The following is a 20,335-nucleotide window of genomic DNA, read 5'->3' as shown; positions in this document are numbered from 1 at the left end:
GATTGCTCCAGTGTGCATGATCCAAAACCTGGGTCTCTCCAATGGTGCTGAGGCTGTGCTTGGACCAGCCTGGGGGTCTGGGTGGCAGCTCCCCACAGCTCCAATACTCTGGTTGGAAGCCTCTGCAGGTTCCTATCCCATGGCCACAGCCCATGGTTGGACTAAGCCACCCATTTCCCAGCTAGGGCCACAGGGGGGTACCTCTCAACATAATCCACCCCTAGAAACTAGCTTGTAAAACAGATCATAATAAAGGCACCTGGCTTCCCATATGGAATGATGGTGGTAACCTGGGGAAGGTGTTCCAGACCATTGACTCATACCAAAAGGCCATGCACGTGATCATCAGTATGTTATAAAAACAAGGCTCGCAGTCATGAGGGATGACTTAGGCTGTTCTAGAAGGGACCCTGACCTGTTCACTGTTCCCAAACCTTAGTCACTGGACAGCTTAAAAACTATGCCGTATCTGTGTTCTACTCATACTAAGTATATTTTGTTGTTGTTTCGTCAGTCAGGTCTGACTCTTTGCAACCCTAAGGACTGTATCCTATCAGGCTCCTCTGTCCATGGGATTTCCCAGGCAAGAATACTGGAGTAGGTTGCCATTTCCTCCTCCAGGGGATCTTCCCGACCCAGGGATTGAACCTGTGTCTCCTGCACTGGCAGGTGGATTCTTTACCACTGAGCCACCAGGGAAGCCCATGAAATATTCTACTTGTTATCGATTATATCAATATGCTTAAAAGTGAGAAGTAGTCTATGTAACAGTACTTACAAATTCATGAGTTCGTGTGCTATTTTTCTCTATTATATAAGGATGATATTTAAGCCCAGTTATGAAACTTTCAGATGTTTGCTGTATATCGTTGGCACGGATTTGCACCGTGATTTGAGAACACAGAGATCTAGTCTAATTTCCTGCCACAGATGGGGACACATACCCAGAGGGGAAGGTCACACGGGGAGATTCTAGGCCTCCTGACTTCAGTTCAGAGCTCCTTCCCCTGCGGTGAGCCTGGCCCTTTACTGCCATCCTGAAAAACAGGCAGAGAAGTACTGGGAGCATAGCAAAGGTGACCTCTGTCACCCTCTTGCCAGCTACAGTTAACATTATTCATCTGCAAAGAGACCCCTGCTTTTGTCCCCTTGGGTGTTAAAGGGTTCCTGGAAGATGAATTAGTTGGCCACTGTCTTTTACTGAAGCTGAAGCGCAGATCTAGTTTTTCTTGGGATGTATTTTTCCTGCCCGAAGCAAGAGTGATGAGGTCTGTCCCAAACTCCCAAATTGGTAAGGACCAGCAGAGGCCTGCTGAAGCCTTGAGGAGAAGGCAGAATGTATGGACAGAGAGGGCCTGTGTGGGACCCTGCCAGTGGGTGGCTTGGTAGGGAGGAGCGGTTGCTTCTGTAATTCAGGACTCTGGGGACCACAGAGGAGAGGGGAGGCTGGTATGGGCTGACCGAAAAATATTAAAGGAGCTGTAGGGTATTTTTTGAACCACCTCTTTGTTCCCTTTTGGCCCCTGAAAGTCTGGGATAAAAGTGGGGTCCATTAGAAGTCGCCCAGTGAACCCAGGGGGAAGCTAAGCTGGTTGACATCTTTCTTCTTCAGAGTCAAATTGCTCCTTGCGCCTTAAAAACCTAAAGCTTTGGGATGTCCTTTAGACCAGATTAGGCTTGATTCAAATCACAAACACACACACACACAGAAATGGGGAAGAGTATGTTATTTTCTGACTCTCTTCTCCATTGACCCACTTCCCTACCCCCCCTCCATGAAACTTCTGTAGGTTGAGAGTTTCCACCCTCCCTGGTTCCCACTGACCACAGCTAGGGCCTCAGAGACACTTGGGCCTTTTCCAAAATTTCTTCTCTGATTTTAGGGTAGTTGGGGTGTTCCCTGAGGACCTGGGACAGAGAAAGAAGGGGTATGAGACACCAGACAGGGCTCCCTGCCACTGCACCAAGCCCCCTCGCCCCATCCCCCCACTGTCAGGGGCTCATATCACGGCAGACTTTAGGGGCTTCCCCCGCCCTGTCCCCCACTGTCAGGGGTCACATCACGGCTGACTGCAGTGGCTCCCCCCGCCCCTTCCCACCACTGTCAGGGGCTCACATCACGGCAGACATCGATGGCTTCCACGAATCTCCTGTCTTTCAAGTAGTTGAAAGCGAGCCTGAAGCCTGTCCAGGTGTAGGGAGGATAAAGACAGTGGGTGGCACTCTGATAACCCGAGAACCCCTCTGGTTCCCCACCACAAACAGATCACAGGCCCTGTGCTGTGGGGTTGGGAGGGTGGTCCCCCGGCCCTGGTCCCTCCTCCATGCACGCGTGCCTGCCCGACTGCTGTACCGATGGCAGGGCTGGTGTAATGGCTGTACTTCCAGGCCAGCTCGTAGTTGGTGGCTGCGTCCTTGTATGACTGCTCCCTCTCCATGATGAAGCCCATGTATTCGTAGGCCTTACAGCAGGACTGCAGGGAAAGCCGGTCAGAGCAGCGTGGGACCCAGTTGGGGCAAGGGCTGGGCAGTGGGTGAAGTAACCCAAACCACTCAGGGACTCCGGCAGTACCTCCTGCCCTGGCAAGAGGGTGGACTGGGTGCCCTCTTCTCAGCTATTCCTACACCAGAATGACCCCTGCCTTCACAGCCCTCCTGCTCTGACCTGCCAAGGCCCCTGCTGACCCAACCAAACCCTCCTTGCATGCCACCCTTCCATTTCCTGAACCTTCTCATCTCTCCTCCCCATTCTGCGTCCCTGTTGCAGGTGGCTTGACCCTGTTGGCTTCCTCTTGCCTTGCTTTCCCGTCCTGCTCTGTGGTCCACGGGACCCCTCCTGTCCTGCCTCTTCTCATCTCATTGCTATCCCTGCATCTCTGCCCACAAAGCCCCAGTGCCTCTCACACACACACCACCCCCACAACAGCCCCAACGGCGATGCACCCCTCGCCTTGTTGTATTTCACGCAGCGCTGCAGCAGCTCCGAGGCCAGGTCAAACTTGCCGCCCTGGCAGTAGATATCGGCCAGCAGGAGCCAGCTCCTCTCCAGGTCATCGGCCTCAGCCAGTGCCCACGGGGCCTTGGCCAGGCGCTTCAGCTGCGTGCGTGCCTTGGGGATCTGCTTCAGCAGGGAGCAGGCCTGCGCCATGGCCAGCAGGGCGGGGACGCTGTCCTTCTGTGCAGGCGGGAAGCAGGCATCTTGGCGCCCGGCCCTCCGCCTCAACATGCCGCCCGCCCGCCCATCCCGGGAGCCAGCGCACCTCAGCCTGCGCCATCTCAACGAAGGTGCTCAGGGCCACCTCCACGTTGGCCTTCTCCCTGGTCGCCAGCAGGCACAGGCTCTGCAGAAGCCGCAGCTGGGTATGGCCCCCGGCCGAGTGTGGGTAGAACTCCTGCAGCAGCTTCTCGGCGGTGCGCACGCCATGTTGCTCCAACTCCTTCCTGCTGGTGAGGCTGCGGGCGTTGAGGCTGAGCATGAGGGTGCTGGCCTGGCCTGCCCACGAGGCCCTCACCAGACCTCAATCCAGAGGCTGAGGGCTCTCCCTGCCTTCCCTCCCTATCCCCAGCCATCTGGGCCCTCACTTGCTCTCAGTCACCAGGTTCTGGAAAGCCTCTCCGCCCACGATCTCGTTGTCTGGGTTCAGACAGATCTGCACCATGTGGTAGGTGGCGCTCTGGCCCCAAGCGCGGTCCTTGCGCGCTTTGTTTAGGAACTTCAGGGCTTCGTTGGGCTGTCCTATGTGCCTGTAGTGGAGAAGAGTAACCCCAAGAATCAGATAAAGTCACTGAGGCCCAGGGAGAACAGGAACACTCAGGGGTCACTCCGAGAATCTGCGCAAAGCAAGGGCAGGATCTCTGGTCTCCCCATTTCCCGATGTGGAAGCTGAGCTTCAGCTTCCCTGGCAAAAAAGCCCAGCATGTCTGTTGGGGAGAGCCTCCTACATTCTAGTGGTTCAGATGGTAGAAAATCTGCCTGCAATGCAGGAGACCTGGATTCAATCCCTGGGTCAGGAAGATCCCCGGAGAAGGAAATGGCAACTCACTCCAGTATTCTTGCCTGGAGAATCCCATGGACAGAGGCTCTGGTGGGCTACAGTCCATGGGGTTGCAAAGAGTCAGACATGACTGAGTGACTAAACACACGTACACACACCTGCCAAGACACCCACCCCAACCCACCAGCAGTAGATGCCTCTGCAGTAATTGAACCCTGGCTCCAAAGGCACCCGGCTGGACATCTTCTTGGCCAATTCAAAGAAGGCTGGGGCGTCCTCAAGTTTGCCACTTCTTCGTAGCAGATCGATTAGTTTGTTCAATACGGGAAAATTGTCTAAAATAAGAGAGCAGAAACCTCCAGGCTGTGATAACCAGTAGCTGAATCAGGTAGGGGGAAGCAGAGAGGACCAGGAGATACTATTGGTCTGGGCTGAACATGGCCACCCCAGCAGCTCCACTGAGACACAATGAAGTAGTCACTCTTATTGCCCCCATTTTATAGATGAGGAGACTGAGGCACAAAGAATTTGAGTAATCTGCCAAAGGTTACACATCAGGTAAGTGGAAGACCAGGATTTAGACCTAGAAGGTCTGGCTCCAAGACCTGCATTCCTAATAGCTGTGATCTGCTGGGCCTCTGGGTCACTGACATGGGCCTGGCTGGAGCTCTAGCCTAAGCCTCTTATTCATGTCTGGCCCCTTCCTCAGCAAGGCAGGGTGGTTTTATGGTACAGTGAGTGGGAAGAGAGCTACATTTTCAGGGGAGAATTTCTAGCCACCTCCAGGAGACTGTGACCTCCCAAGGGGAGGTGTCTGGGGTTTGGGGACAGACAGGCAGGACCAAGCACTGCCCTGCCTGAGACCAGGAACTGGCCCCTTGGACTGGGAAAGGGCCAGCACGTTCCACTGGGACTTTATCAGTTTCCTGCCTCTCTGGGAACAATCAGAGAGGAAGGGGCTTCCTCTGCCCGGTCAGGAAGGAGGGGAGAGGGCCCACCCTTCTGGGCGAGAGCAGACCTTGCTGGGTGGGAACTGCCAGAGGCACTCATGGTGGGCAGGCTTGATGCAGCCAGTTAATTACCTGGTGCTTTCTCCAGGACTTGGTGGTAGAGGTCGATGGCAGCTTCGTATTTCTGTCTTCTAAACATCAGGTCGGCCATCACCTGTCAGAATGCACACGATGCTAGGATAGCAGCTTGCATGGGCACGGAGGGGAGGCTATGGTGGGAAGGGGGGGACGGGAAAGGAGGGGAGGCAGGAAAGAACTTCCTAGGGAGCGTCTCTGGGCACTGGGAGAAGGTCCCACAGGAGGTGGGACAGCCTGGGGAGAGGGGTGGGCGTGAGGATGGAAGGAGGCAGGAAAAGCCGAGGGTGGACACCGCGGGGCCAGCCCCTCCACCCATGTCTGAGAACTGCCAGATGTGGGCAGCGGCGTGGAATGGGGGTTGCCCACCTCTGCTGGAGACAGCCCTGGAGGTGGTCTGGGTGACAGGGCAGAGAGGGTAGGACTGGGGAGAGCTGTTTCCTCATACTTCCAGAAGCCCCAGGAACCTGTCCTCGCCTGGCCTTTACCAGTGGGTGTGGTTTCCCCTGGAGTGAATGAGCCTCACCCTCTCCCCTCGGATGTGGCCTGGGAGGGAAGACGCTGCTGCCCCCTGCTGCCAGCCCACCCCTCCCGTCCGGGGTGATGGATCCAGTGCTGAATCCCCTGCTGCCCCACAGCCCCGCGGAGCGGGTCACTGGGCTAGGAAGCAGCCAACCCTGTGGCTGTGGGGGCTCGGTCTGCAGCCTCCCGCCCCGTGGCCATAGGGGCCCAGGCCACAGCTTCCCACCCCGTGGCCATGGGGGCCCGGGCCGCAGCCTCTCACCACGGCGGCTGTCTCGTGGTCCTTCTCAGTCTGCAGGAGGCCGGCGCAGTGTTGCTCACACAGGTCCAGCTGTCCCTGCAGCAGGTAGAGCCTCGCCAGCTCCAGCGCCACCTGGACAGGCCCCGAGACGGTGAGCAACCACCGCGCGTCATGGGAAGGCTCGGGCACCCAGGCCTCGTCCTCGCACGCCCACGCTCTGTCAGCTCTGCCTTCAAAGCATGAAAGCACGTCTCTGACCCGCTGGGATGATGTCTCTGGCTCTCCCCCTCTCCCACCCAGTACTGTACTGTCATGACTTTTCCTAACTAACCGCTGAGAGGCAGGGCCCACTGAGCTCATATTGATCCTTCGGCTTCGGCTCTGATCTCGTCTCCTCTGAGAAGCCCTCTGCGCCCCAGGCTCTGGAACAGGTACCCCTCATCTGAGTTCGCAAGTGTCCTGACCCCTCTGTGGGTATCACATGCTGTTAGAACTGCCTATGTACTTGTCTGTACCCAGTGCCCGGGGCAGGGACCTTGTCTTGCCCCAATGTGTCTCTAAGTCCTGGCCCAGTACCTGGCTTGCACATATTGGGAATTTGTTAAATGAGAACACGTTAAATAAATGAATGGGTCTGTCACTAAGCTCTTCATCTCCTCTGCTCGAGTGAACACCAGCCACCATTTCCTACCTGCAGCCATGCCTCTCACATGACCCTAAACCTCCCTGCAAGCTTAGCCTGGGCTTTATGCCCAGAAAAGCCCCTGGCAGCCACAATGTCCTCTCCCCACCTGCAAGGGGGACCTGAAAATGCTACACTTGCCACCAAGGGCTGCAGTGGGTGAGGGCCCTGGGATCAGCAGGCAGGCCTGCCTACACCAGGGGTCTGTGCCCTTTGCAGGGAACCACAGAGAAGGAACCAGCCTCCATCCATAGTCAGGGAGCTCTGCAAGGCTTTGTGTCTCAAGGCAAGGACAAGGATCTCACTCCAAGGACCCCACCTTATTGTCAATAGGCGTGTAGGAGAGGGCATCTTTATAAGACTGCACTGCCTTGGCATACTCCTTCTCTGCCAGGTAGTATTCCCCAAACTGGATGCAGATGGAGGCTGCCAGTTGCTTCTGGGAGGGGATCATTTCCGGTTGCTCCAGGGGAACACGCTTCAAGATCCGAGACTGGAGGTCCATGGCCTAGGGAAACCAGGAAACTCCGCGTGAGCAACCCAGAGCCTGACGTGCCAGGTCTCAGGCCAATTCACAGCAAGCCTCCAAGCTCTCATCTCAGAGCTAGCTGTCTAAGCAAGGGCATCTCAGCTCCCCTTGAGCAAATCTGGGTCACTCTGGACAGGCAAGGCTGCTGGCTGAGTACCCAGGAGGCAAACTGGCACTGCCGCGGGGGCAGGAGCAGGAGCAAAGGCTCTCAAACAACAAAACACTCCACTGTCCTCTGCTCATTCACCTGTTTCCATCACATCTGGCACTTGCTGTGTCTGCTCTACCTCAGCTGTCCAATAGGCCAGAGCAGGCACACAGTAGGTGTTCAGCACAGGCTGGGTTTTGTTGGGTGCATTTGTTTTGAAGTGTCCTGCTGGGAATTTGAGGCAGCCCCCACAAATAGCCACGACATAACAGTGATTAAGTGAGTAGCCAGAGAGCACTGGGGCCAGAGGAAACAATGAGGCCAGTGGGTAGTGGGCACAGATCAGCCCTGGGTTCCCTGAAGGCCAGACTGAGGAATGGAAATCCAGTGGGAAACCCCGAGGATAAGTCACATCAAGCAGTCAGAGATAGTCTACAACCACAGAGACATGCCCCAGGGGCAAGTGCCAGGCCACACCCTTGGGTACGAAGAGTGAAGAGGAAGCAAAAAAATGGCTAGGAGTCTCCTAGCAGGGGCTTCTCAGTGGTGCTAGTGGTAAAGAACCTGCCTGCCAGCGCAGCAGACGTAAGAGATGCAGGTTCAATCCCTACGTTGGGAAGATCCCCTGGAGGAGGGCATGCAACCCACTCCACTATCGTTGCCTAGAAAATCCCATGGACAGAGGAGCCTGGTGGGCTATGGTCCAGAGGGTTGCAAAGAGGCGGACGCGAATGAAGCGACTTGGCGAGCACACAGCACTCCCAGCAGGAGACTATGGGTTGGGACGGCCCACAGCTGGTTCAAATCTCAGCTCCACCACTTACTAGCAGTGTGACTTTGGGTACATTTCTTAACCTCTTTGAGCCTTATCTGTTAAACAGGAATGTCACAGTGCTTAGCTCAAAGGGCTACTGTGAGAATTAAATAAGGCAAAAAGCCTAGTACAGAACTCAGCACAGAGCGTTCAATGCATGAGAGCTGCTGGCATTGTCTATTAATAACAGCACAAGCATCCTTGAGGACAAAGGCACTGTCTTCCTCCCTGCCTTCTCCAGTCCAGCCCAGGCGGGTTTTGAGCACATCCGTGCACAATCAATAAAAGAGCAAGGGTGGGGGCATAAATGGAAGGTGGATGTCAGAGGTGTAACCTAGATCCTCTTTAGAGGACCAGGCCTGGAGCCTTCCAGACCTGCAGTCCTATCTTCAGCTTCCATCAGGAAATGGCAGATAGACAGCTTGAGTCTACTTGTCAATTACCTTGTTCAAAGTTTCCGTCACATCTTCTTTTTTATGACTCTTGTAAACCTTGGCCAGCGAAAGTAAGCACTTGACATCATTCATCATGGATGGGATGTCTTTGACTGCAAAATGGAAACTCAAAGTAGTGTTTCCTGGCCCCTGGGGAGTTGGGGGGTTGGGGGAGGATGGGGGCTGGGTTCAGAGCCCCAGCCAGTGCCTGTCCCCTGCCCCATCCTGCAGGAGAAGAGGGAGTATGTCTGCTCGAAGGCAGGCTAGGGAAGACAGTTGGGGTGCACTCACCAAAGTCATGATCCAGTGCCTGCTTCAAAACTTTTTCTGCTTTGTTGAACTTCTTTAACTTCAGGAGCAGTTCGGCCAGATCGCAGCACACAAAGTCCTGTCCGCTAATCTTCTGGGCGGCCTCATAATAATTAATTGCCTTCGTGCACACAGGAAATAGGGGCATCAGGTCTGAGTTTGCACGTGGGCACCTCACACTGTGCCCCTCCCCCCAACCATGCAGTCACCATGCCTGTGTACCCCTCCAGAACACAGAAGCCTCAGATGCAATGGCCTCCTGCCTGGCACAGGGCTCGAGCCTCAGCCTCAGCAGGTGTTAGGGGGTGGTGGGGAGTTGCTGAGCCCTCTCCTTGGCACCCTGTTCAGGGGGGTCTCCCCTCGCCTCCTCCATCTCCCCTGCTGGGCTGGCCCTCCCTGCCCCTTCCTACCCCAGCATGGCCTGACCTTGGTGTACTGGTGGGTCTTCACATAAGCCTGCCCAATCCGGCTGATCAGGGACGCGTCATGTGGGTTCTTTCTGTAGGCCTCGTCGTAGACCTCCAGGGCCTTCTCTGGCTGGTGGGGAAAGTGTCTGCCATCTCTCTCTTCTCCCTTACTGGAGAAGCGAGATTGGACAGGGTGGGTGCGGGGTGCAGCCACTTAGTGAGGTCACGACACCTTCACTCACCTCCTGAATGTTCATGAAAGCATTACCCAGAAGCAGACTGGTATGGGAGCCAGGCAGATGTTCACAGAGCTCCCTGCAAAAGTAACCAAAACCTTAGCTCAGCTCTGTGCATCCTTCCTATTCCTGGATCCGTCTCTTCTCTTTCTCCCTCATTCTGTCCGACACCCATACATTCACCCACTTATTCACCACCCAGTGCTTCTCAGCTCAGATGGGACGTGGTGCTAGCTCCCTTGGTTCAGGCTCTCCTCGTCTGTTATCTGGACCATGGCCAGGACTTCCACCCACTCCTCTGGCCTCCACCCCAAATGCCTAGAACCTTCTTCATGAGGCAGCCTGTTTTTTTTTTTTTTTTCCCCAGCCAAGCCTCACATGGCATGTGGGGATCTTAATTCCCTGACCAGGGATTGAACCCACTGGGCCCTGCATTGGAAGCACTGAGTCTTAACCACTGAACCACCAGGGAAGTCCCAGCCTACTTTTTCTAAACCTTCAATGAGACCATGTCATCTCACTGTTTATTGGTTTCTCACTGCTCGTGGCATCACCTCCCCTTCCTCCCGAATTGCCTAGATGGAGTCTTGGAGGAAGGGAACAGGAAAGGTACCCTTGAGGTCCCAACGTCTAATTGTACAGAAAATTGCTGAGGGCTCCCAATCCCGGCTCTCCATCCTCCTTCACTCACATTGGTTACATCCAAGCCGCTGAACATTTCCCCATGGAAATTTCCCCACGCCAGGGGCTGGGGCAGAACCATGGTTCCCACCAGGATGTGAACCATAATGAGGGGCAAGCAGAACTCAGGGAAGACTCACTCCTGTGTCCTTACAACTCAGCAGCAGGTTGGCCTGACTGACCGATGGATCACACTCAGATTCTCACCAGGGGAAATTCCCTACTTTTGTCAAACACACTCTGAGAACACGTTGTGAAGCCTTGGGGCAAAGAAGACGATCTGGAGAAAACACTCCTGACACGCCACTGGGACCGGGGCGGTCAGTGCGCCGCCCGGGGCTCACCGGTAGCACCCGATATAGAGGCGGGCGTCCTTGTGGGTCTGCAGGTAGATGCTGGCCATCTTCTCCTTGGCGTCCATGTAGCAGGGCTGCTTGGGCGTGATGCTCTGCAACACACTCAGCGCCAGGTCCACGTTGCCCTTGCTCAGGGCCAAGTCCACGTTGGCGATGGTGACGCGCATTTCCTCCGGCGTGCCACTGAACTCGTTGATGGCGTCCTGCATGACCTTGGTGGCCTCGTGCTAAGACAAGGAAACCCAACAGACCTTCCATTTGCTCTCACCCACCATACCTGGAAGCCAGGGAGAGGATGGCCCATCCTCACTTTAGAGTGGCAGGAAGGAGACAGAGAGAGAGAGCCTCTCAGGGTTGAGGGCCACTGTTCCTGGAGGGCAGGGCCAGCTGGGGGACATGAAATCTCTGACTGTGAGAACTTGTTCCTGAGCGCCTCAAAGTCTGAAGGTAATTTCTTCCTATGAGAGACCTATGGACGCATCTCCTTATACCTTCCTGCTTTCAGTCAAAGGTATTTTTGTGTTATGGTTAGTTAGTGTTAGGCACTCAGTTGCGTCTGACTCTGCGACCCCATGGTCTGTAGCCTGCCAGGCTTCCCTATCCATGGAATTGGGCACATAAGGGTATATTTGAATTGTATCTTCATTGCATTTGTACTCTTGATTATTCTAACAAAGTTACTCTCTTTGCCCATTTTGGTCCTTTATGCCTTTGCCCAGCCAGACCTTCCAAGGTCCCAGGGCCGCCCCATACAGCTGAGCAGGTTGCTCACTGCAAAACTCCAAGGTGATGTAAGCGGCATCCACTGGAGAGGTGCACTGCCCAACTGCACAACCACGTGTGGTGGCCCTGGCGGGCCTTGTGCTCTGCCTCCCTGACATCCTTCTGGGGACAGTGAGGTTGGCAGGGGACAGATCATGCAGGACTCAGGAGCGTTTGGAGTTTATCTTGAGGGTGTGGGAGCCACTGAAGCCTTTAAAGTAGGGGAGAGGGATACTCCCAAATGAATAAAAGCTAAACTAGAGTGCAAGGAAACATCAGCCAGAATCAAAGAGCCTGGTTCCCAGGCCTACCCTGGCCCTCCAGCATGCGCCAGCAGCAAGAGAACAGAGCAAGGCATTTCTCACCAGCTCCCCATTCATCCGGAGGGCATCTGCCAGCTCCAGTAAGATGGACACCCGCTCACTGGGGCGCACGCAGGGCCCACGGAACTTCTTGTTCTCTTCCGTCCTCAGAGTTGGTAATTTTATGATCATCTTCAGTGCCTTTATGGCTTCTGGATAGTCCCCAGACTTGTTGAGGGCCTTGGCCTTGATGAAGTGGTAAAGGGGGTGGTCTCGGACCTAGAGGAACGTCAGCAGAGTATGGGGCTCCAGCTCCCGGAGGGGAGAAAGCCACAGGATCCCACGGAGCCAGTCCCTGCCTTTGGGCCAGCAGAAGGGGCTGAGGGATTCTGGCAGCTCCTGGGGCTATTCTCCCAAGGCGAGTAGGGGCTGAAGCTAGTGGGGCTGTAGGATGCTGAGCAGCGACAGGGCATCGGGGACCCCACCTGGAAGTTGTGGCTGACGCCCAGCTCCAAGGAGTGGGAACACATGGCAAAGTTGCCCTGAGCCAGGTAGATCTGAGCCATGAGGAGGTAGGCGTCCACGGAGGTGGGGTCCAACTCCAGGCAACGCTGCAGGGTGCTCTGGGCATGCTCTAACTCCCCTAGAAACAGGAAACAAATCCCTACATCCAGGGATCCTTGGGGACTCTCAGGACCCACCACGTAAAGTCAGAAGGAATTTTACGTGTCCTGTTTCCCAGAAATATGCTGGGCATTTTTATCCCGTGTCTGTTCAGCTTGACTCAGAGGTCTCTTCCTAAAATTAGAACTAGTATTAGTTTTTGCCTTGACCCAGACAACAGCCAGGAGATGCAAACCTTGGTGTGACACCTCCCTTCCCTCTGTACCCTCAGGGAGATGGCTAAGTCACTTCACTGCTCCGTCTGGAGGCTCAGGGGAACACTGAAGTCTCAATTTCCATACCTAAGAGCAGAACAAAACCTAATAATAGCCGCAACCATGACAGCCACAACCTGAGAAGCACCCACTCTGTGCCAACACAGGCAAAGTACTTTAGAAAGGCTGGTTTAATGTCTGCCCCCACCCCCCTCCCCCACCAAGTTGGTATTATCATGCCTGTCTTTCAGATGCAGGACTGGAACTTTAGTGATCTAAGTCACTCAGCTCTGAAGGGACAAAGTCAGTATTTATGTCCAGGGCCGTGGGCTCCTGAGACTGCGCTCTGAATGCCTTGGCACGTTGGGGCCCAGAGGCCTTCCTGTGCCAGGCTGACCCTAAGTGGGAGGCAGTGGCAACTCAGGGGCAGGGTATAGAGAGCTGGTGGGAGACCCTCCTTCCTCTGCTGCCAGGTCCCCCAACAGCTCCTGCTTGGGGTCCATCAACCAGTGGGTGGAGAGCACTTGCTTCCGGGTCCCAAACTCCCTGAGCCTTCAGTTGTGCTGCAGAAATATGAAGGTGTCACCATGACAACCTGAGCAGCTGGAGACCTTGCTTTGTCCCTAAAGCGCTGGTATCTGCCAGCATCCTTGTGTGTGTGTGTGTGTGTGTGTGTGTTTGGCAGGGGAGGGAGGGCCTGCCCTCACCTTGTACCCAGGAGACCTTGGAGCAGTGGGTAAACCTGGCACTCTGATGAACACTGGGAGGACTGAGGATGAAGACCAGGAGCTCTAGGCAGAGTGCAACCCATATAATGCAGAGCACACAGACGTGCTGTGGCATTCTGAAGCCTCTGGACACCAGAGATCAGCTTGACTTTCAAGCTGATGGGGGTGAAAGGTCATGGGGAGCAAAGACTTCCGAGAGCACAACAGGCCCCCACCAAGGGTTCTCCCCATCCTTCCCTCTTTCTCTAGGATCCAGGAGTTGATTTAGGAGAGGCTGGATGGGGACTGTTCTGGCCCATGAGGCTCTCCAGGCCTCCCTCGGGGCCTTCCTGACTGCCTTTTAAGAACTGCCACCCCTACATCCCCTCCCTGGCTTTCATTTTCTCCATCGCACGGTCATGTCCTAACAATAACACTGCGCTTTATGTCCACGTACCCTTACCAGAACACAAACTCCAGGGTGGAGTTTCTCTTGTTCTGAGCACTGCTGTCCCCTAGGATCAGAGCAGTGCTGGTGCATCGTCGGGTTCAGTGACTGTCAGCTGGTACAGATCAAGCAAGCAATCAGCAAAAGGGAGGCTGGGAGAGACCCCTGCTGGTGAGCAGTCAGGGGTGTTGGAGGCTGGGGACAGTGGGCACACCTGGTGACTGAGGGTGAAGGTGTGTGTGTGGAGCATCCCAGGCAGGGAGCCTGCAGACACTCACCCGGGGCTCCCCGCCAGCCGCAGGGACGCACTGGCTCACCTGAGAGATACTTGACCTGGGCCATCACATACAGCGGCTCAGTCAGGGCTGGTGCCACCTTGACCACAGGATTGAGGATCGCAGCGACTTGCTTAAGAAGAGGAGACACGATCTGGCCTGGAGACCGGGGCTGCAGGAACACAAAGGTTTGCCCTATTCTCCTGGAGCACTCAGAAAACACTCTCAGTGAAGGGATTTTATTCCACATGTGTTTTACTTTATCCTACTTTATTTTTACTTACTGTAGTTACTTTGCTCATTTTTATTTACTTTATTTTACCCTGGTAGCTCAGATGGTAAAGAATCTGCTTGCAACGCAGGAGATCCAGGTTCAATTCCCTGGGTTAGGAAGATCCCCTGGAGAAGGGAATGGCAGCCCACCCCAGTATTCTTGCCAAGAGAATCCCATAGACAGAGGAGCTTGGTGGGCTACAGTCCATGGGGTAGCAAAGGGTCAGACATGACTGAGTAACTAACACTTTCATGTTTCACACACATATTTACCATCCACTCTGTACTACTCTGTCCAAGAGCGGAGAATGGGGACTTTATTTGTTCACCTCTGAGCCCCCCATCAAGCATGGCATCTGGCTTATGGTGGTACCCTCAGTAGATATTTGTGGGATGGCATTACGAGGCACTTGGGGGATATTAAGGCATGTAAGATACAATTCTTGCCCACAGGGAATCTCAATTGTCTGGGAAGGCCGGACAAACAAGAAAAGACCAAAATACTTCTTAGAAGACATTGGGAGGAGAGGGAGCCCAGTTCCTCCCTGGGATGAACAGAGGCCAGTGCCCCGCTCCTCACGCGCAGTCCCTGGACCAGCAGCATGAGCATCACCTGGGAGACGCAGGGCTTGTGCCCCACTTCCTGGGTGACTGGCATGTTGCACGTGCAAATGTGAAAAGCACTGGGCTCCCCGACTGCCCGAGGCTCAGGCAACCTAGTGACTGGCCAGGTAGGTCCTGCCTCTGCCCAGACCTGTTCACCAGTCCAACCCCCACTGCCCGCCCCATGAAGAAGCGCCCTCCTCTAACCTGCTTAGGGCAAAAGACCAGGTACTCCTTGGCAATGCAGACCAGGAAGGTGGGGTCGAGCCGTTCCAAGTATTCGGAGCTCATGGGGAGGGCCTGCATGCTGGAGAAGTGCAGCTCGGCGGCCTCCTTTAGCAGTGTCGTGGCCTCCTGCTCCCCTCTATGCTTCTTGGACGCCAGGAGGGCTTGGAGGAAAACCAGCACCTGTGGGAGCAGGCTCGGGTCTTGGAGGCAGTGCCCACTAGGCAGAGATGGACGGCCAAGGAGCAGCGGAAGTCCAAGGGGCAACTGGGGGTGGGAAAAGGGAGGGGGTGTGGCGGGGGCAGGATCCCAGGACAGCCTCGGCCCCCACAGAGCTCTGACCTCGGACTTCCCCAGGGACTGCTGCACCTCCTTCAGGAATTCCAGCTGGTGTTCGGCCTCCTCCAGGTGGCCATCTAAGATCTGGCACCAGATGATCCCTGGGAGGGGACAGAAATGGGATGAACAGCCAGCTCTGTGGCAGAGCCAGCAGGCCAAGGGACAGTGGACAGCAGGGACCCTTTCCCGTGTCTTCATAAGCTCAAAGAGTGGTATGTGCTCATGGGGAAGCGTTCAAATCGTAGGGCAAGGAAAACATCCCCAGCTCACATTCTGCTTTCAGCGTGTCTTTCTCTAGAGAGAATCAATATGAACAGATTGGACTGTATTTCTTCAAACATCTTGCAAAGTATTTGCATGTTATTAGTGGACAGTGTATTTTTCCATCCGTTCATATAAATTACCCCATTCTCTTCAATGGTGACATATATTTCACTGCCGATGTAACCATTTATTTAACTACTGCACTATCAAAGGACTCCTCGTTTCACATTTCGTTGGTTTTCAGTGTTTAAATATTACAATGCCATGGTCTACATTTTTTGTGGGTTCTAACTCCTTATGTAGAGATGATGTCAAAGGGCATGTACATCTAAAACCTTGATAGATAAGGCCAGCTTGCCCTCCAAGGATATTTGAATTAATATTACTGTCAAGAATTTGGAAGTATTTTTTTCTTTCCCCACGACCTCACAAACATGCTTTATTTACTCTTTACCGTGCTAAAGAGTGAATAACATGTTTTAATTTACTTTTTAAAAAAAATTTTTTAGGGAGAATGGACATCTTTTTATATATTTAGTGGCCTTTTCTACTGTAACTTTCCTGTTTATAGCTTTTTCCTGTTTTTCTTTGGATGGATTTTTATTGCTCTCTATTCTCTTCATATATAATCCTTGTTACCAACATTTTCCATTAGTTTGCCTTTTACCTTTTAACTATTTTCCCTCTGCCTTTTTGCCATCCAGTAGTTTTAAATTTTTACATAAATTGGTCAAATATTTTCCTTTAGAACTTCTGAGTTTGTAGTTATGCTTAGAATTCCCTGGGCAACCCAAGTCCAATTTAACTTTTATGTTTAAATATCTAAGTCATCTAGAATTTATTTTTGAGGATAATGTGAAATGGGCATTTACCTTTATTTTTTTTCATAAAGAATAGTCAGGTATTCGACCACGAGTTATTGAAACTCTATTGGTTTGAAATGTCATTTTTATCATAAGGCTTGTTTCTATCCTGTTGATCTGTTTTGTGTATTCCAGGAATGGCCTCAAACGGACTTCTCTTTTTTAAAAAAATATATATATATTTTGGCTGTTCTGTGTCTGCTGCTGTGGGATTTTCTATAGCTGCGGTGCCCTGGTTTCTCACTGTGGTGGCTTCTCTTGTTGCAGAGCATGGGCTCTAGTGCACACAGGCTTCAGGAAGTGGCTCGCAGGCTCTAGAGCACAGGCCCAATGCTGTGGTGCACGAGCTTAGCTGCTCCGAGGCACGCAGGGTTTTCCTGGATCAGGGATCGAACCTGTGTCTCCTGCATTGGCAGGTGGATTATTTACAACTGAGCCACCAAGGAGATCCTTAACTACTCTTGTTTTGATGTGTTTTGATGTTGGGAGGACAAATCCCTTCTGTTCCTACTCTTCTTTTTTTTACAATTTATTCCTTGACCATTTGGGTACATTTATTTCTGACTGTCTTCCTCACCACCATCTTGGTTTTCAGTCATATCCGTCCCACTATTTGGCTCATCTATGGACATTTTTACTTTGCAAAAATCATATTTTTAATTTTCAGCAACTCTTTTTTTGTTATCTGTATTTTTTTCCTAGTGGCATGTTCTTTACTCACGGACCTAATAGACTCTAGAGTCAGCCAACACAGGAGGTGTTTTGGGGACAAAGTCTTTTCTGTATCTGGCCTTAACTTTGTTCCTCAGAGGGCCACTGCTTTGCATGTTTCACTTGGCCCCTCTTCCAAACTGCTAGCAGATTTATAAATGGACTAGAGTGATGACTATTAGCAACCGGGGCAGATGTCTTAAATTGCTAAGGCCCCTGATTTTCCCGGACGGGCCAGGTAAGACGGATGAGTCAAGGACACATGTGTGTAGACTCAGGCTTGGCTGGAGTGTGTGGGCTTCCCTGCTGGCTGACCAGCAGGGGCTCTCCCTTGAACTGAGGAAGTGGGCAAGGACTCAGACTGGTGGAGGAACGTTTCAGGGAATTTTGCCTGTGTGTTGGGCATTCAAGTTTTTTGCCCTTCATGTCCCTGCTGGTGGTGGGACATCATGGGGGGCTTTGTTTTGCTCTGTCCTGTCCCACCCTTGCTAAGAGTCTCCTTGATCCCATTCTTGGGCTTCCAATAACCCTCCTGTTATCTTGATGATGACCCCATGATATATTTTGCTCCCAGCCTCTGGGGACCCCAAGCTTGTGTGTGTTTTTTTTAATTTTCCTTTTTCCTAGAGCCCTCTGGGGAAAGCTGATCTACTCATTTCTTTAGCTGCCCCATCTCTGCCCATGTTGGCTTATAGGTTTCTAGACTTGCTCAGAGCTTCCAGATTGAATGCAATTTGCTTAATAACTTCTAGAAATGTGAAGTTCTTCAGAGTTCCTGGTCTACCAAAGGCACCTTACCCTGTTTCTGGGGCTGCTACGGGGACTCACCATCTTTTTAAAATGTTGCCTGTGACTTTGGGGGGGTTTTGGGGAGGGAGGAAGAAGCGATGACTGAGGAGTCAGCCTGATGCATTGAAACAGAAATCAAGACTAAACACTTGGATTGTTTTTTGACTGTGCCACACAGATGCACCTAGAGTTTAGCGAGAAGTGACTTTGCCCCCAAAAGACACAACTCCTCAGAGCCGGGGCAGGAAGCTGGCTTGCCTGGAGCACTGATCACCAGGCTGCCTCCACTAAAATCAAATACCTCTGTCTCAGGATTCGCTAGAGACCACAGATTTGAGAGCTTTGTGTAAAAATGAAAACTGGGCTTTGGAAAATTCACTTGACATTTGTATAAAGTGGGAGGGAAGCCCTGGGACACATGAGGAAGCAAAACTCTCAAAACTACTCACTCTGGGGGCCTTTCAGCATGGGGGCCTGAAGAGGAAGGGTCCACAGAGGTGAGGTGAGCGGCTGTGGGGCAGGGGGGCCGCTGGCCTGGTGGGGCCTGAGAGGAGGCAGGGCTGACCCAGCATGTCAAGCAGAGTGTGGCTATCAGAGGTCTGAAGGAGATGAGAATGGCTTTGACTGCTTTCAAGAATTCCTGTGCCTCTTGCATCTATATATGTAGATGCCTCGAAAGGCACCCCATCCTACAATGTACCCCCAAACTCACATACCATCTGGGAAGAATGCTTGCCAACCCCTCTCTTCTGGATTCATGGAGGTCACCCTGCTTGGCTTCCACCCCCCAGCCTGCCGCCCCGCTCCCTGCCCAGCCTGCACAGACCTGTCAAGGCAGCCACGCTGCTCTCGTCCAGCTTCATGGCCTTTGAGTACCACAGAGATGCCTCCTTCACTTGGTCCTGCAGGATGAAGAGGTAGCCCAGCTCGGTGGCCATGTGGGCGTCGGAGGACGTGGCCATGAAGGTCCGTTCAATGAAGCTACACACCAGCTGCAGAATCCCCTGGTGCCTCCCACACTGGAAGGAACAGACACAGGGACGGGGAAACCAGTCACTCCAACCTGCCTCAACAAGGCCATGTTGCAAATGGGGGACACTTTGGCAGGACTCGGGGGTGTTCAGGAGAGCCCCAGAAGTACCGTGTGTCCAGGTAGCTGTCCAGCTCGCAAAGAATCCCCCCCACCCCGGTGGCCACATGTGTGGACCCGCCTCCAGGCATGGAGCCCTCGAAGGGACCCAGCCCCGTGTCTGGCCATCGTCACTGGTCCAACAAGTCACCAGGAGGTTCTTCACAAACTGAAGCTGCATGAGGGGAACTCTTGGTGTCGCACTGATGGGAAGTGGCCCTGAGGGCTGTGAGCAGCCCCATTGCCTGCTGTGCGTGGAGAATGAGCAGAGAGAATCAGACACAGAGGTGGAGGGAGAGAGGGTATCCCAGTGGAATTCGACTCCCCAGAGCTGCCCCTGCCCTTATGACAATTCCTTATGGTAAATCTTTCTTTTCTTAGTTGGGGCACACAGGATCTCTAGCTGTGGCATGTGAACTCTTAGTTGCAGCCTGTGGGATATAGTTCCCTGACCTGGGATGGAACCCGGGCCTCCTGCATTGGGAGAGTAGAGTCTTAGCCATGCCAGCACCTGGGAAGTCCTCCTTCTAGTAAATTTTGCTCTGGGGCTGAAGGTTGTGACAGAGACAGGCTGTTTGGCAGCCTGCTCTGTTTGCACTGAGCCTGGCGTCAGAGAGGGTTAGGCAGGCAGCCTCCCTGGGACTCTTTCACAAAAAGAATATGGGAGTCGGGGGCTCCAGCACCCTGCTCTTCCACAGCTGTGTTGCTGCCCTCTTTCCCCAAACAGGGCGCCTCCCACTCTGAAAGCACTTCCAGATCTCACTTCCGTGGTCTTCACAGCATCTCTGAAGGGCATGTGGGCACAGGAGACAGAGGCCACCTGATACCGTGGTAGGATGGAGGCAGGCAGGGGCCCCAGGGCCTGGCCCTCTAGACTGAGAGACCAAGTTTAAGCCGGAGAGGGTGGGGCGGGGTCCTGAGGGGGCTTCTGGGGGAACCACCGATCTCCCCTGGGAATAAGACAAGATGCGCTAGCTCAGAAACCAGGGAGGGGCTTTCTTACCAGTCTGCTCACCACAAGAATTTTCTTAAGATGGAGGCTTGGATTTTGGGGCTCTCTTGTTTCCAGTGCCTTAATCAGATTCCTAACGTGCTCGGCAGCCTGCAAGAACAGAACACGTCAAAGGCAGTAGGTAAAAGGGGAGTGGGGCAAAGGTTCTCAAGGGTGGCTGCCCGGAGCACCAGCTGAGAGATCTTAAACACAATTGGGCCTCCGCACCAATGCCAGAGATTCAGTTAACTGGCCTTGGGTGTGCCCAGGCTTCAGTACCACTTTGGGGGCCCGCAGGGGCTTTCTCCCCAGAGCTGGCACTGCCCCTTTATTCACG

At 53.5% G+C, this 20,335-nt stretch overlaps 1 protein-coding gene across 2 annotated transcripts in view; it reads right to left on the bottom strand.

Annotated features, from left to right (window-relative positions):
- Positions 1 to 1,779: 1,779 nt before the first annotated feature.
- TTC21A (tetratricopeptide repeat domain 21A) overlaps positions 1,780 to 20,335 on the bottom strand; it is a 32,913-nt gene continuing 14,357 nt past the window's right edge. For both annotated transcript variants that reach the window (XM_068981970.1, XM_068981971.1), the window contains 22 exons: positions 20,011 to 20,109; positions 18,705 to 18,897; positions 15,255 to 15,352; positions 14,895 to 15,095; positions 13,854 to 13,983; positions 11,989 to 12,146; positions 11,567 to 11,782; positions 10,428 to 10,666; positions 9,409 to 9,481; positions 9,186 to 9,296; positions 8,742 to 8,880; positions 8,460 to 8,563; positions 6,845 to 7,033; positions 5,865 to 5,975; positions 5,078 to 5,159; positions 4,180 to 4,330; positions 3,583 to 3,744; positions 3,261 to 3,453; positions 2,951 to 3,175; positions 2,354 to 2,474; positions 2,117 to 2,184; positions 1,780 to 1,908 (listed from right to left, as the gene is read on the bottom strand). In XM_068981970.1, coding sequence (XP_068838071.1) covers positions 1,831 to 1,908; positions 2,117 to 2,184; positions 2,354 to 2,474; positions 2,951 to 3,175; positions 3,261 to 3,453; positions 3,583 to 3,744; positions 4,180 to 4,330; positions 5,078 to 5,159; positions 5,865 to 5,975; positions 6,845 to 7,033; positions 8,460 to 8,563; positions 8,742 to 8,880; positions 9,186 to 9,296; positions 9,409 to 9,481; positions 10,428 to 10,666; positions 11,567 to 11,782; positions 11,989 to 12,146; positions 13,854 to 13,983; positions 14,895 to 15,095; positions 15,255 to 15,352; positions 18,705 to 18,897; positions 20,011 to 20,109 — 3,141 coding nt within the window. In that variant the 3' untranslated portion in view covers positions 1,780 to 1,830. The remainder of the gene's footprint in view (positions 1,909 to 2,116; positions 2,185 to 2,353; positions 2,475 to 2,950; positions 3,176 to 3,260; positions 3,454 to 3,582; positions 3,745 to 4,179; positions 4,331 to 5,077; positions 5,160 to 5,864; positions 5,976 to 6,844; positions 7,034 to 8,459; positions 8,564 to 8,741; positions 8,881 to 9,185; positions 9,297 to 9,408; positions 9,482 to 10,427; positions 10,667 to 11,566; positions 11,783 to 11,988; positions 12,147 to 13,853; positions 13,984 to 14,894; positions 15,096 to 15,254; positions 15,353 to 18,704; positions 18,898 to 20,010; positions 20,110 to 20,335) is intronic.

This window comes from Capricornis sumatraensis, chromosome 10 (genome assembly GCF_032405125.1).
Source record: "Capricornis sumatraensis isolate serow.1 chromosome 10, serow.2, whole genome shotgun sequence".
In the NCBI taxonomy this organism is placed as follows: Eukaryota; Metazoa; Chordata; class Mammalia; order Artiodactyla; family Bovidae; genus Capricornis; species Capricornis sumatraensis.
This window is presented reverse-complemented; position numbering and strand designations above follow the sequence as displayed.